A 17401-nucleotide genomic window follows, 5' to 3' on the forward strand; every position below is an offset into this window, starting at 1 on the left:
AAATTTTTTTTTTAATAATATGTGAATAATAGCCCTTACCCCATTTATAAATTTCCTAAAACTTACCACCTATTTATGAATTTTCACTCTTCTCATTCCTTTTTTTCCAAAATTTCCCATAAAATTAAAGGGAAATAATTGGCTTAATTAATTTAGGCAACCTAAATCTTGCGTTATAACAGTATAGCAAAAACAACAGTCCATATAAAAAATTAGCCATACCAACACTAGCAAAAATCGTCCAAATCCTGTGCTCTGAAAGCATACCCAAAAAAAAAAATCTATAAAAACAATTAATTATACCAACATTGCAGCAAAAATATTAATAATTTGACTTTTTGCATATGAACTGGGAAGGAAGACCTTGACTTAGATATTGTAATGCTCAACTCTTTAAATCACTCATGGTCTCCTATTAGTTCAACTTTTATCATTGATTCCTCAATACTCAACAATCATGCTCGTAGAAAATCAAAAGAAAAACAGAAAAAAAGAAGAAAAGTACATACCTTTGGCAGTCTCAAGATTTTCAGCCTCCTCAAGCTTGCTTGTAAAAATTTCAGGTACAATGAGATCATACCATCACAATTTTGTAATTGTCAGAGTTGTTTCTTATTTCATCAAGTACATAATTGCTTTACTTGGAACAAAAATCTTAGTTCAATTGTTGGAGTCTTAATTCAATATTTTTGGAGCTGCTTCTTAATTGTGAAAACTAACGAGAACATAATACACACTTTCGTGTATTGGCAGGGTCTCAGCGTCTTGAAGATAACTTGGCCCGAAAATTTTGGTTGTCCAAGATTGCAAGGTAAAAGGATATCATACTCCATCTTAATTTTGTAATATTGAAGTTTTTTCTCACTGCGTTTATGTTGTATATAGCTTTAGGAGGCATAAAAATCACAGATTACTTCCTTTTGTTTCAACATGGATTGCTCTCTTCATGCTTTTCACATCGTTGGCATTTTTGGGCAAGAAAATTGAATTTTATCATAGTTGCAAATTCTTATTAACTTTTGGAGAAGATAAAAGGTGAACAGAGGCTGTATATGGGCTGGATCTAGGCCATAATGATATAGGCCATAATGATATATATATATATATATATATATATATATATATATATATATATATACATGTGTGTGTATTTATTTATTTATATTTATATATTAGCCCAAGCATATTCTTATGCGTGTAATTAGCTTAGTCTCTCAAATATGTTTGTGAATGTACTAATTCAATCTTTCCAATCATCATTTTTTGTGGGATCCCTACAATTAGATCTTGTTGAATCTAAGTCAAAATCGAAGTTTTGGTGTCAATTTTATGGTATAAGCAAAGGGATAAATACACATATACATACTGTGGGGAATCAATGGTATTTAAGTCAAAGTTATCTCTATCCTGGCATTTAGTAATCGTAATAGACATTCTTTGAAGAGAGTGTATAGTATTCAATAGATTTTTTTCTTGAATTTAAAAGTAGATGCAACTCTCTAGAGAGTTGCAATATACTTTTTGGATTTAAAAATATGTGCAATTCTTTGGATACATCTGTAAGTGTAATCGTTTGGATTCCTAACTTGTAGCCAGAGTTGCATCTCATGTTTTGCAAGGTAGCCAAAGACAAATTGGTTGATAATCGAGGTATTTGATCAAATACAATTCCACTAGCTTTCTTTGGACACTCCCCGGAACTTCCTTCACGAGGGCCCGTTATCATGAACCCGTAAGGCCATTGGTGGTCTGCTCTGCTGTTAGTTCAACTTTCACCATCCTTCCCGTAACACTCAACAATCATGACACATTCTTGGCAGAGTCTCAAGGTTTTCACTTTTCAGCTTCCTCAAGTTTTCTAATCAGTTTCAGGTATAATGAGATCATATCCATCGGAATTTAGTAACTGTTGGAGTTCTTCTCTTATTTCACCATGTTATAATATGTTAGGTTTGATCCCACAGAATTGACGACAGGGATTTTGGCAACTCCAAAAGGACAAATAACAAAATAAAAATAAATAAAACAGGAACACAAGAATTTACGTGATTCGGTCAAATTGATCTACATCCACGAGCGGAGGAGGAGAAATATTTTACTATGAAGAAGAGAGTACAAAAGATGCCTTAGGAAAGTGTTCCTAAACCCTAAAACACCTAATACTTAAAACACAAGAGAGTCCAAAAATATTTTATTAAACAAAAAGTTTAATGACCCAAAGGTACAAATAACCCACTAAAGATCTCTTGATTTGGTACACTTAATCCCATCACAGGCCCACTATATTTATACGCAACTAAGGAAAATGTTCCCTTATACAAAAGACGATGTGGGACAACACCACTTTAACAAATCTACACCTTGGCGTGTCCCCAATATCAACAATAGTAAAGCTGCTTCACCTGTTTCACATAAGCTCCAATGGGCCTAAATCACCAATAACGAATATTAACCGAATTCAAACATTGCTTGAACTTGTAAACTGAAAGAGGTTTCATGAACATATCAGCAGAATTCTCCTTAGTATTGATTTTCTGAACAAGTAGTTTCTCTCAGCAATAGTATCTCGAATGAAATGAAATTTCACATCAATGTATTTCGTCCTTTCATGATATATATGGTCTTTAGTCAAATGAATGGCACTTTGATTATCACAGTAAATAGTAGTAACACCTTAATGCAGACTAAATTCGCCAAACAAACTCTTCAACAACAAAGTTTCTTTGATTGCCTCGGTCATGGTCATATATTTTGCCTCCGTAGTAGATAAAGTTACAACAGATTGTAAAGTAACTTTCCAACTTACTGCACAACCGCCAATACAGAATACGTAATTTGAAAGTGATATTCTCCTATCAAAATCTTCGGCATAGTCAAAGTCTACCAAACCAACAAAAGTGTCATTATTTCTCCCAAACTCCAAACAACAGTTTGAAGTCCCTTGCAAGTATCTAAAAAATCTACTTTATAGCCTGTCAATGTCAGGACAAGACATATATCTGCTAATCACACTGACTGCTTGTGCAATATCTGGACGAGTACAAATCATTGCATACATAATGCTGCTGACTGCACTAGAATATGGAACCCGTACCATATACTCTTCCTTTTCAACTGACTGTGGTGACTGAGCAACAGATAGTTGAAAAATGACTAGCAAGAAGAGTAGTCATAGGTTTAGTATCTTTCATGCCAAATTTCTCCAATCCCTTCTCAAGATAATTTTGTCAAGAATAACTTTCCAACTCCTCAATTTCTTTTGATCTCCATATCAAGAATTTTCTTAGCCACTCCCAAATGTTTCATTTCAAATTCACTACTTAATTGCAATTTCAAAGTGTGAATTTCTGACGAATTCTTGGCAGCAATGAGTATGTCATTAACATAAAGCAGCAAAAAAATGAAAGAACCATCATCTAACTTCCGGAAATAAACACAACTATCATACATGCTTCTTGAATAACCATAACCCAACATAAAAGTATCAAATCTCTTATACCACTGTCTTGGAGATTGCTTCAATCCATGACCCAACATGGTATTCTTTTCCTTCAATTTCAAATCCCTGAGATTGCTTCATATAAAATTTCTCTTCAACTTCTCCATGTAAGGACAATAGCAAAACTGCTCCACCTTCTTCACACAGCCCCAATGGGCCTAAATCACTAACAACGAATATTAATCAAATTCAAACATTACTTGAACTTGTAAACTGAAAGAGGTTTCGTAAACATGTCAGCAGGATTCTCCTTACTATTGATTTTCTGAACAAGTAGTTTTCTCTCAGCAATAGTATCTCGAATGAAATGAAATTTCACATCAATATATTTCGTTCTCTCATGACACATCTAGTCTTTAGTCAAATCAATGGCACTTTGACTATCACAGTAAATAGTAGTAACACCTTGATGCAGACTAAGTTCGCCAAACAAACTCTTCAACCACAAAGTTTCTTTGATTGCCTTGATCATGGTCATATATTCTACCTCCATAGTAGATAAAGTTACAACAGATTGTAAAGTAACTTTTCAACTAACTGCACAACCGCCAATACAAAATACGTAATCTGAAAAGAATCTTCTCCTATCAAGATCTTGGCATAGTCAGATTTTCAAAACTAACAAAAGTGTCAATCTGAATAGAGATCGCCTCTACTCAAAAGTCCTTTGTCCACTCTGCATTAGAGATCATGATCTCGCTCTCTCCAAGAGTTTTCTATTCATATGTTCGGCCATACATTTTGCTGAGGCGTCATCCTGATAGTAATGCCGAACAATTTCTTCATTCTTGCAAAATTTATCAAATTCTCTTTTACAAAATTTCATGTTATTATCTGTTCTAAACCGTTTGATCTGTTTATCTGTCTGTTTCTTAATCAAAACTTTTCATTGCTTGAAAGTGAGGTAAACATCATTCTTATGTTTAACAAAATAAATCCAAACTTTTCTTGAATAATCATTAATGAAAGTCAACATATACCTGGCACTACCCTTAGACGAAACACGAGATGAACCCCATAAATCTGAATGAGGCTTTCGTCTTATGGATTGTTGGAGAACTGAAGCTAACTCTTTTTTGCTTCCCAAAGACACATTGTTCACAGAACTCCAATGACCTAGTACTCTGACCACAAAGAAGTTCCCTTTTGCTTAGTATGTCCAAGCTTTTCTCGCTCATATGTCCCAAACGCATATGCCATAATTTGGCGATATCAGAATCAGATAAAGATGATGATGATGAAACTGCAGTCAAGCCTGTAACAGTAGATCCCTGCAAAATATATAAACTACCCACCCTGTAAGCTTTCATTACAACGAGAGCACCTTTAGAAACTTCAATAATGCTATTTTCAGCTGTGTATTTGCACTCAAGAACCTCTAGAGTGTCCAAAGTAATGAGATTTTTTTCAAATCAGAAAGATGTCTAACATTGGTGAGCATCCTCACAATAGTATCATGCATTTTAATTCGGACTGGACCCTTACCAACAACATTGCAAGCGGCATTATTGCCCAACAAAACAATTCCACCATTATAAAATTCATAAGTGAAAAATAAATCCCTATTGGGACAAATGTGATAAGAGCACCCCAAATCTAAAATCCATTTATTTTTATACCTTGTCCTGTCATTAGTCACAAAGAAAATATTTCCTTCATTCTCATCAGCTGCAACACCAGTTTTGGTAGTCTCAATATTTTTCTCATTAGATTTCCTCTTTTACTTCAATCTATTTTTCAATTTAAAATAATTTGCTTTAATGTGTCCCATTTTATGACAATAATTGCACTTCAAATTTCTATGTTTGGATTTAGATCTAAATTTAGATCTATTACTTTTAAATTCTTTTTTCTCGGTTCCGCCCCTAACAACCAGGCCTTCCGCCTGACCTCCATTTAATTTCTTAGTAATATTCCTGTTTATCTACTATTTAAATTTTAATGCAGATTTAATTTTTTGATACGATATTGTTTCTTTTCTATAAATCATAGTATCGTGAAAAATATTTAAAAGATAGGGGAAGGGAATACAAAAGTAATAGGACCTAATCCTCATCATCAATTTCGAATCTATATTCTCCAAATTTATAATAATGGAATCAAATTTATCAAGATGTGAGAGTATAGATGTACCTTCAGTCATGCGAAGCATATACAGATTTTGCTTTAAATAAAGCCGAATTTCAACTGTTTTCTTCATATACAAGGCCTTAAACTTGTCCCACATGACCTTTGTCGAAATCTCAGTGGCTATCTCCCGCTTAACTTCGTCAGAGAGATTTAAAATAATATTGGACCTTGTCTTCTTATCCATTTCAGCAAAATTTGCATCTGTCATATCCTCTGACTTTGTCTCAATTCCATGTATCGCTAAATCAACTCCGTCTTGAACCAAAATGTCCTCTATCTTGAGCTGTCACATCCCGAAGTTGACATTCCTGTCGAATTTCTCGACAACAGTCTTTGTTATTGTCATTATTGCCACAAAATCCAATGCCTTCGAAGAAACTCTGATACCAGTTTGTTAGGATTGGTTCCAGAAAATTAACGAAAGGAATTTTCCCAACCCCAAAAGAACAAATAACAAAGTAAAATTAAATAAATCAGAAACACATGAATTTACATGGTTCGATCAAATTGACTTACGTCCATGGGTGGAGGAGGAGCAATATTTTACTAGGAAAAAGAGAGTAGAAAAGATGACTTAGGAAAGTGTTCCTAGACTCTAAAGCATCTAATACTTAAAACACAAGAGAACCCAAAAATATTTTACTAAACAAAAGATTTAATGACTCAAAGGCACAAATAGCCCACTAAAACTCTCTTGGTTTGGTGCACTTAATCCCATCATAGACCCATTATATTTATAGGCAACTAAGGGAAATATTCCCTTATACAAAAGGTGATGTGGGACAACGCCACTTTAACATAATAGCTTTGCTTGGCACCAACATTTTGATTCAATTATAATTCATTCATCAAAACTCAACAATTATAGTCGCGAAAGCAAGACCGAATAAAATACAACATTTTATTTTTTGGCAGAGTCTAGAGGTTCTTAACTTTTTCAAGTCTTCATGATAACTTGTCTTGATTTCAAGGTACAATAATATCACCCTTGATCTTGAAACTGTAAATTTTTGTAGTTGTTTCTCATTTCATCATGGTATAGTTAGATTTGTGAGGCCTAAACATCTTGGTCACTTGTTCTTCTTTCAACATACGAAGTGCTTTGTTCAAACTTTTTACATAATCGACAGTTCTTGGCAAGAATTTGTAGCAGAGGATATAATGAGATGATCCAAACATGGACCTAACTAATACTAACAAAACTAGATCCGGACACAGGATAGATCTATAGGAGTAAATTGATCCTATTGAGTGTGGAAACATATACGGATCTTGGCCTTAATCTTATAGTTTATAAGCTTTTACATAAAATCTTGAATTTTTATAAAAGTTTTCTTACATCAGATGCATATCAATTTTTTTGTTATAAAAAAAAGTTGCATATCAATTTCATTTACTAAAATGCATAGTTGAATCAGAATAATTGGACTACTTCTTTCTACCAAATTAAATGTTTTAGAGCACGTTATGAGTTTTATGTACGTATGAAATGAGGAGAGTAGTCTATTGTAGTACTGTAGCATCCTTCCTTTCAAATTTTTTCAAAAAAGCAAAAAAAAAAAAAAAGGAAAAATTGTTGACATATTTTTTTTCTAGGTAGGATGTTTTGAGACATTTTCTTCTTCTTCTTTTTTGGAGGAAAAAAAAGTGTTTGAGTCATTTTTATCCTGACATTTTTTAGGGTACAGCTCCTATTACATATTTCGTTTAGATCTTTAATTTGATGTACTCAAAATTAAAATTTATGAAATAAAAAATTACACAAGGTATCTAACCCAAAGACTAATGAAGTAGGTTTTCGTGCATAGTTCTTCTTTTCTTTTTTGTTTTGGGACAAACAAAGAACATGCATTTTCTTGATGAAATTTTTTTAACAGATGAATCATGCACTAAAAAAAAAATAGTTAGCTGCATCAAGTGGGATAAATTTACACCACAAAATCAATGGTGCAATGATCAAAATATAATACAAACTTTTATCTTTTGGCAGAGTTTTGTAGTTCTCAACTTCTTGAAGATAACTTATTCTTATTTTAAGGTACAATGATATCACACTCAACCTTGATTTTGTAAATTTTTGTAGTTGTATATTTAGATTTTTGAGGTCCAAAAATCTTCATCACTTTTTTTTGCCCTTTCAATATATAGAGTGCTCTCTTCAAGCTTTTTATATAATTGACATTTTTTTGGCAAGAAATTTGGACATTATTATAGGTGCAAAAGTTTTGTTATCAATTCTTTAGAGAAGATAAATGTTTGGACTACTAGCTTGCTAAATTCCAGAGCTTACCATGATGTTATACTTTATAATCAACTATCATGAAGATCCCCTTCTCCCTGATTAATTCAGATATAGAGTTCCCTAAAAAGAGCAAGAAAATTTTTGAGTTTAAAAATGTCTTCAAGGGCAAAATAAAATAGATTAATATTAATAGGAAAAATAGAATAGTCAATTAGCAAAAATTCGTTTGGCATATTAATCAGATAGTGGTCAAAAGCTTGAAAATCAAAACTGCTTTTCTTTAATAATATTTGATGTACCTAAATTAATTATACGTTTGCAAATTCGAAGAGTAATATGAAATTGGCTAGTAATAGGACCTTATGGGTTTCCTGGATCTAAACAAAGGGCTGTAATAGGGCTGATTCTTGGGCAGAATGAGTTGATCCAAATCGGGATCTCTTTTTTCCAGCGACTGAAAGAAACACACACACTCACCCAAATCGGGATCTCAAAACCATCAAAATTGGATCTACGTACACGATGGGTTTTTAAGAGTAAATTGATATTCAAATTCATCAGACCTTGTCGAGTCTAGAACCGGATCCGGATTCATTTATTAACATGCTTAATTAAGTCCACCTAATTGGACGACTACGTGTTTATGTGCTATTCTTCCCTATAATGGGAAGGTATTAGAGCGCTCCATGTTTATTAGCATCCTTCCTTTCAAGTTTTGAGACGCTTTTTTCTTATTCTTCATCCTCTTTCTCCATTTTAAAAATAATGTATTTGAGACATAATTATCCTGACACTTTATTAGGGTACAACTCCTGTTATCTATTTCATTTAAATTTTTTGATTTGATGCACTCAAAATTTAAAAATCGATAGAAAAGAAAAAAAAAACTACCTTAGTAATCTATTTGAAACACTAATGAAGTGGGTTTTCATGCAATTTACATGGTTCTTCATATCACATTGATATTTCTCCACATATTGTAGTAAATATTGTACTTTTGCCAATGGGAAGAATCATAGATGAGCTTATAGTTGCATAAATATTGATGGGTAAAAAACAAAAAAGCTCCCATGGTAAATCTAATATACAGAACAACCCCTCATGATTTCAAAACATACAATACGAGATCTCATACTTTGAATTAAATTGTAAAGGTGACGAATCCGTTAAACTTAATGGAAATAGATGAAATGACAAAAATGCTCTAATATAATTAAGCAAAAGACAACTCAATAAAATCATTTATTTTATTCTCTAGAGAAAAAAAATTGAGGGTTAAAGGGTAGAATTGGTATATTTGTTAAAAATTAGGTATAATTTTTTTTAAAAATTCTACTAAGTCATTTCTATTAAGTTTAATGGATTCCGTCACCTTTACAATTTGGTTCAAAGCATGAGATGTCGTCTTGTACGTTTTGAAATCATTGGGGGGGGCTTTTCAATATATTAGATTTACCACAGGGGACTTTTTTTTTTTTTTATCCAATATTGATTGACTGAGGAAGATTTTTCTTTTCCTACTTACCTATTGTGTTATGAACTTTATTAAGCAACGTGCAGACCAAGTTTGATATATTCTTGAATTCTATGAGACCTTTAATTGGACTATTTTGTCATTTGGACTCTTGCTATTTGTCAAATGAGACGCAATGAGTGGTGAGTAATTCAACATACACACCAATTGACCTAAAATTTATTTATCAAAAATTTTTTTAAAAATAATTAACATACCATTTGCCTCAAATAAGAAAAAGAAAAATTATGTTAGTGAGAAGAACCACTTGTACCTAAAAAATAATATAAAATTACTACTGTATACTGGAATGTTTCTGCTTAATAACATCATGTATACTTTATGAACATTTCATTCAGCGCAAAAAAGTTATGATATGATAGGACTTGTATTTGATAAATAAATGCAAAGAGAAAATTCTAATAATACTACTATTAGTTCCTTTGCATCATTGAAACGTTGATTGAAAGCTGAGGATACCATTATGTAGAATCCAACATTAATCGACTAACTGTTTAGTTTACTAACCGGGTTCAAATTTGTCAAACTAAGTTTGGAAATGCCCTGTTTCAAAATTTTCCCAAAGAACGTCACGATTATTATGCTGCCTTTATTGAACAACGTTATTGGTAGATAACTGGAATTTTTAGAGATTTTCTTGTCAATCGATAGGTAATTGAGCTAACTGGAAAATTAACAATGGAGGCACTTGGGAATTTGGCATTCGACAGAGGAAGGAAGTGTTACCATTTGCGTGATAATCTAAGGTCGCTCGAAACGAAGTTGCAAAGATTAAGCAACAGGAAAATTGACTTCGAGTCGAAAGTGAAAGTTGCAGAAAGATCAGGTACTAAGAAAAGGAAAAGGGAGGTTGAGAATTGGTTTGAGGAGGTAGCAAAAATAGAGAATGAATTCGTTGCATTGAAAACGAGGGTAGAACAGGGTAATCTTCTAAAAAATGCATTTAGCAGTGGGGATGGAGTGGAGAAAATGGACGAGATTGTAGAGCAACTGATGGTGCAAAGTGATAGTGATCATTTTGCTGAGCTTTGCCTTGAGGCTTCTGAGAGCAGAGGTGAGCCACGAGTGACAACAGAATTATTTGGGAAAATGTTTTGCAAAGGTCTGGAAACAATCCCGGCATGGTTGGACACCAATGAGATCTTAAGGATTGGGATATGGGGGATGGGAGGTGTGGGTAAGACTACTTTGGCGGAACACATCCATAATCATCTCCTTGAGAATACTCAATTCAAGGTTTATTGGATTTCTGTCTCTCAAGATTTTAGCATCGAAAAGCTGCAAGGTGACATTGCTAAACGCCTAAGGCTTGATCTGTCAAACGTGGATGATGAAGGAGCAAGGGCACGTAGGTTGCGTGACGCATTCGAGAAAATGGAGGAAATGGTAGTGCTCATATTGGATGATGTTTGGGAAGACTTTGGTTTAGACAGGTTAGGGATTCCTCTTGATGCAAGAAATTGCAGATTGATTTTGACTACACGCTCAAAAGAAGTGTGCAACCGGATGCAATGCCATAGCAATTTTGAGTTGAAAACCTTGGACACGGAGGAAGCTTGGGGTTTGTTCGAGCGTACACTTGGCAGCGAGACCTCGCTTGATGGAGGTTTGAAAGATATTGCCAAGTCCATCATGGAAAGGTGTGATGGTTTGCCTCTTGGTATTGTCACAGTGGCTGGGAGCATGAGAGGTTTGAGAGACATCTATGAATGGAGAAATGCATTGGAAGACTTGAAAGCATGTTCAATAGGGCACGACAAGATGGAAAAAAAGGTGTTTCGCATCCTGGAATGGAGTTTCAATCGCCTGAATAAATGTGAAAAGAATTGCTTCTTGTATTGCTGTCTTTATCCAGAAGATAGTGATATAAAAAGGGAGAAACTAATAGACCTGTTAATTTGGGCAGAGCTGATGTCAAAACGGGACTCAAGGTCAAAAGCATTTGATGAAGGTCAAACGATATTAAACAAACTGATAAGAGTTTGCTTGCTGGAAGAAACAAAAGATTCCAAAGGGGATGACTGTGTAAAGATGCATGATTTGGTCAGAGATATGGCATTAAGGATCACAAATGGAAACTCCACACCAGAGAGCAGCAGAGATGATGTACCCCGATTCTTGGTGAAAAGCTTAGGATGGAGACGTTCAAAAGTAATACTGGAACAAGAAGAGTGGACACAAGATCTCCGTGCAGTTTCCTTCTGTTCAAAAAATTTCAAAGGAATAGAAATTCCACCAGCCTGGTCACCAAATTGTCCTAAGCTCTCCACCTTGCTTCTTTCTCGGGTTTTCCTAAAAGAAATCCCAGATTCGTTCTTTCAGCACATGTGTGCACTTAAAGTTCTGAATCTACAAGGGTGCAAAGGTATAACAGAGTTGCCTAATTGTGTTTCAGACATGGTGAATCTCACTGCTTTGATTTTGGGACATTGTGCAGACCTCATGTCTGTGCCACCACTGGGAAAACTCAAGCAATTGAGGGAATTGAATCTTTCCAAAACTAAGATTCAGGATTTACCTCAAGGTTGGGAGTCACTGGTCAATCTCGAAAGGCTTAATTTGGACGAGTGTCGGACTTTAAGTTTAAAGATATTACCAAAAGGGACATTTTCCCAATTCCACCGTCTTCAACTGCTAATATTGCCACCCTTTGGTAAGGTACAAGTTAATGATCCGGAAGTGCTGAACCAATTAGAAGGTTTCATAGGATGTTTGTCTTTTACGGACTTCTACAAAATTACTCGGTGGCCAAAATACTATAATGTTTATATCAATGACATCTTAACTAAGAGTCGGGGTTATATGTATTACCAGAAACAACTGTATTTCCATCAGTGCAAGCTTGGTAGAGGATCGAACTATCTGCCAGATGATATGAAAAGTCTGAGAATCCAGGATTGTGAGGGCATGGGCATTAGGTGCTTGTCAGATGCTTTTAGGAATTTTATAAATTTAAGCCACTTATTTGCATTGTATATTGTTGATTCAGTTGGAATAGAGTTCCTCTGGCAATTGTCCCCTGCTTCTCCACATGATCAGTTGGAAGTCTCGTCTCTTAGTCCACTCTGTCATCTCGAACGGCTAGGGCTCTCCAGGTTACCAAACCTGGTTGGTCTTTTTTACGGAGGATCAGGACCATATTTGCTTCCTGTTGGCACCTTTTCTTCCCTCAAAATAATGTGGATTCATGAATGTCACAACATGAAGCAGCTATTCACAGTGCAGTTGTTGCAGACCCTTCAAAATCTTGGAAATTTAAACGTTAAAGACTGTGAAGGATTGGAGGAGATAGCAGCAGATGGCTATGGAGTAGGGCAAGAAGGAGGAGAAGGCATCCAATTGGCTTCAAGTGAAGCCACCGCCACTGTCATCCTTCCAAAATTAAGGAGATTGACTCTGAATAGGCTGCCGCAACTGAAGAACATTTGCAAGGCAGCCATGATATGCAATTCCATTAAGGAGATTGTGAAAAGATAACATAACCGATGCTCTGTCTCCTAGATTTCTGGTAGTTAGTTCTGCTTAGAATTAGTCTCCGATAGGTATATCTGTTGTAACAGAACACATCCTCTAGGCTGTATTTTGTGTTTAAATACTAAGGCAATCGCTAGGAAAGGTAGGGGAAAACATTATATGCAAGCCTCTCTTCTTCCTCACCTCTCTTCTACATGGTATCAGAGCCTATCTCATACGAGATTAGGTTCTGATCTGCAACATCCATGGCAACTGGAAATACTCAGGTTGTTCTCCCAAATACTCATGACCCAAACAGTCCTCTAACCTTGATCACCATCCACAACTCCATCAAACTTACCTCCACAAATTATCTCTCTTGGAAAACTCAGATCGAAGCCATCCTCATAGGTTATGACCTGCACAAATTCATTGACGGTTCGCAGCCGTCTCCTCCTGCCACCATCACTGCCAACAATGCAGCTTCCCCCAATCCGGCATATCAGACATGGCTGAGACAAGACAAGCTTTTGTTTGGCGCGCTGGTGGGCACGATGTCACCCAACCTTGTTCCGCTCATTGCTCAGTCAAAAACATCTCATGATGCTTGGAAAGCCCTCGCCAACACCTATGCTCGTCCCTCTCGTGGACATATCAAACAAATCAAGGACAACCTGAAGAACATCTCCAAAGGATCACAATCTGTTACCGATTACATGCAAGCCATCAAGACCAAAGCTGATGAACTTGCCACCCTTGGAAAACCACTTGATCATGAAGACTTAATTGAGAAAGTCTTGGACGGCCTTGATGACACATTCCAATCTGTCATTGATGCAGTCAACAGCCGCGACACGGTCATCACCTTTGATGAACTCCATGAAAAACTCATCAACAAAGAGCTGTCCTTGCGCAATTCCTCACCAGGTTTTCCAGCCTCTGCCCACCTCACACACACACAACGCTCAAATCAGCGGTCACCGGGCAATCACCCACCATGGCCTGCTCGTCCTCCAACCTTGCAGTCCGCTCCCAGCCACTACAACCGACCAATGCGTCCATTTCTGGGCAAATGCCAGTGGTGCCGTGGTCAAGGTCATGTGGTCCCTCAGTGCACTCTCTTCCGCCAACAATTTCCTCATGCTTCACCACCATCACGCGCTGTCAGTTCACCGCCACTTCGTGCACCCCCTCCTTGGCAAGCTCAAGCTCATGTTGCTACCTCAAACTCCCCATCACATGATCCTTGGCTATTGGACAGTGGTGCTACGCATCACATTACAACTGACCTTCAAAACCTCTCCTTTCACAACCCCTATACTGGTCCAGATGAAATCATGATTGGAGATGGCTCTGGCATTCCTATCACACACACGGGTTCAACTTCTCTGCCTACTTCTTCTCACTCTTTCACTCTTTCTAATGTCCTTTGTGCTCCAACCATGAAACGTAATTTAATTTCCATTTCTCAGTTCTGCAAATCAAATAATGCCTCTATTGAATTCTTACCATCATCTTTCTTTGTGAAGGACCTTCAATCGAAAGCCATGCTCTTCCAAGGCCAAACTAAAAATGGTGTCTATGAGTGGCCCATCTCCTCGGCTTCATCACCATTGCTTGCTTTCTCCACAACAAAGACCACATACCCTGCCTGGCATCACCGACTTGGTCACCCATCACTACCGACACTCAAACACATGGTCTCATCATTCAATCTGGATGTCTCAAATTCTTCCTCTCTCAACTCTCATTGCAATTCTTGTCATTGTAATAAGAGTCACAAATTACCTTTCTCTGTGTCTACCTTGTTCACTTCTTCTCCACTTGAAATTGTCTTCACGGATGTTTGGACTTCACCTGTGTACTCCATTGACAACTTTAAATACTATATTCTCTTTGTTGATCATTTCACAAAATATATGTGGCTGTATCCGCTGAAACGCAAATCTGATGCTCGTAATGTTTTCATTTCCTTCAAGGCCTTGGTTGAAAAATTCTTCAACTGTGAAATCAAAACGCTTTACTCTGATAATGGTGGCGAATATCAGGCCCTCTCTTCCTTCCTAACAATCAATGGCATCTCTCATCTCACCTCTCCTCCTCATACTCCTGAACACAATGGCTATTCTGAACGTCGCCATCGTCATATTGTTGAAACTGGACTTTCTCTCCTTTCTCACGCATCTATGCCTCTGGCCTATTGGTCCTTTGCCTTTTCCACAGCCGTATATCTTATAAATCGTCTCTCGACACCTACTCTCAACAATGAGTCTCCATTCCTTAAACTTTTTGGCACTGTCCCTAACTACAATAAACTTCGAAGTTTTGGCTGCCTCTGCTATCCCTGGCTCCGTCCTTACACCTCTCACAAACTTGAACCCAAATCAACTCCTTGTCTCTTGGTTGGATGTTCCTCTACTCAAAGTGCTTATCTCTGTCTTGATATATCCTCCAACCGATTGTACACCTCTCGTCATGTCCGTTTTGTTGAGTCTGTGTTTCCCTTTGCCAACTCTAATCTTACCCTCCCTCGGGTCACCTCCTCCACCACATCCGAATGGTGTTCTATGACTTTACCTGTCATTCCTTCTGTGTCCCCCTCCGTCCCAACAACCTCTCAACCCCAAGGACAACCTTTATCGTCGCAACCCGCATCCAGTTCTGGATTACCACCCATCTCCTCCCCTCCTACTCCAGCTGCAACTATATCCACAACCACCAACCCGACGCCCTCATCTCCTCAAGGCATAATTACTCGGTCCAAACACAACATTCACAAACCCATTCAAAAACTCAACCTCAATGCTGAACTCCACCATCCCACCCTTGTGCCCACCACCGTCAATCAAGCATTGAAAGATCCTCAATGGCGGCAAGCCATGTCCACAGAATTTGATGCTCTTCTTCGTAATGGCACGTGGGAACTTGTTCCATCTCATCCTACCCAAAATTTGGTAGGGTGTAAATGGATTTTTCGCATCAAGTACTTACCTGATGGCTCTGTTGACAGGTACAAAGCGCGTCTGGTGGCCAAAGGTTTTCATCAACGCCCAGGGGTTGATTTCACCGAGACCTTCAGTCCTGTCATCAAACCAACCACTGTGCGTCTGGTTCTTAGCCTTGCGATAAGTCAAGGCTGGTCACTTCGCCAACTGGATGTCAACAATGCCTTTCTTCAAGGCACACTTTCAGAAGTGGTGTTTATGTCTCAACCTCCAGGCTTCATTGACCGTGATCATCCTCACCATGTCTGCAGGCTTCGCAAGGCCATCTACGGCCTCAAACAGGCTCCACGCGCCTGGTATCATGAATTACGCCAATTTCTGCTCACTTCAGGCTTTCATAACTCCACGGCAGATACCTCTCTATTCATATTCAACACTCAAGGAGTTATTCTTTATCTTCTTGTTTACGTTGATGATATCATTGTTACTGGAAACACAGCTCAAGCTGTACATCAGTTTCTTCAGCAACTCTCTATGCGCTTCTCCTTAAAGGATCTTGGGGACTTACACTACTTCCTGGGTGTTGAAACGCTTCCCCATGACGATGGTCTGTTTCTTAGTCAACGAAGGTATATTGTTGATCTTCTTCAAAAAACTCGGATGACTGAGGCAAAACCAGCCACTACACCTCTAGCAACAAGTCCGCCTCTTACCTTGCATGCTGGTACTCCCTTATCTAATCCTACAGAGTATCGCACCATTGTTGGAAGTCTTCAGTACCTCTCCTTGACCCGTCCAGACATCACTTACACCGTCAATAAACTTTCTCAATTCATGCATCAACCAACGAATGAACATTGGACGGCTGTCAAACGCTTACTTCGCTATCTCTGTGGCACGTTAGATCATGGCATAACACTTCGTCGTAAGTCATCTCTTACTCTTCATGCTTTCTCCGATGCTGACTGGGCCGGCAACAAGGATGATTTTACTTCCACCAGTGCTTACATTGTTTATCTCGGCCATAATCCTGTATCTTGGAGCTCCAAGAAACAAAGAACTGTTGCCCGCTCTTCAACCGAAGCTGAGTATCGATCAGTTGCTGCCACGGCCGCTGAACTCCGATGGATTTGTTCTCTCCTCACTGAACTTGGCATTTCTATTCCCCATCAACCGGTGATTTATTGTGACAATGTTGGAGCCACAAACCTCTGTGCCAATCCAGTTTTTCACTCGCGTATGAAGCATGTTGCCTTAGACTATCATTTCATTCGTGAACAAGTACAAAACGGTCTCCTCAGAGTCTCTTATGTCTCAGCTTCTGATCAGCTTGCCGATGTCCTCACCAAGCCCCTGTCTCGCCAACAATTCACCATGGTTTTGAACAAGATTGGACTCACTCCACCACCGTCCATCTTGCGGGGGGATGAAAAGATAACATAACCGATGCTCTGTCTCCTAGATTTCTGGTAGTTAGTTCTGCTTAGAATTAGTCTCCGATAGGTATATCTGTTGTAACAGAACACATCCTCTAGGCTGTATTTTGTGTTTAAATACTAAGGCAATCGCTAGGAAAGGTAGGGGAAAACATTATATGC

General features: G+C 37.5%; 1 protein-coding gene across 3 annotated transcripts; it reads left to right on the plus strand.

Annotated features, from left to right (window-relative positions):
- The first annotated feature begins 405 nt into the window (after positions 1-405).
- Positions 406-13061, plus strand: LOC113687736 (probable disease resistance protein At4g27220). Of its 3 annotated transcripts, none has more exons than XM_027205275.2 (4): positions 406-563; positions 754-811; positions 1620-1872; positions 10057-13061. In XM_027205275.2, the coding sequence occupies exon 4, from the start codon at positions 10084-10086 to the stop codon at positions 12880-12882; it is 2799 nt and encodes a 932-aa protein (XP_027061076.1). In that variant the 5' UTR covers positions 406-563; positions 754-811; positions 1620-1872; positions 10057-10083; the 3' UTR covers positions 12883-13061. The 3 variants fall into 3 exon arrangements, with proteins under 3 accessions (XP_027061076.1, XP_027061077.1, XP_071904573.1); XM_027205276.2 differs by having other exon boundaries at positions 1624-1872; XM_072048472.1 differs by lacking the exons at positions 406-563; positions 754-811 and having other exon boundaries at positions 1207-1872.
- Positions 13062-17401: the final 4340 nt, after the last annotated feature.

The sequence above is a fragment of the Coffea arabica genome, chromosome 5e (genome assembly GCF_036785885.1).
Source record: "Coffea arabica cultivar ET-39 chromosome 5e, Coffea Arabica ET-39 HiFi, whole genome shotgun sequence".
Classification (NCBI taxonomy): Eukaryota; Viridiplantae; Streptophyta; class Magnoliopsida; order Gentianales; family Rubiaceae; genus Coffea; species Coffea arabica.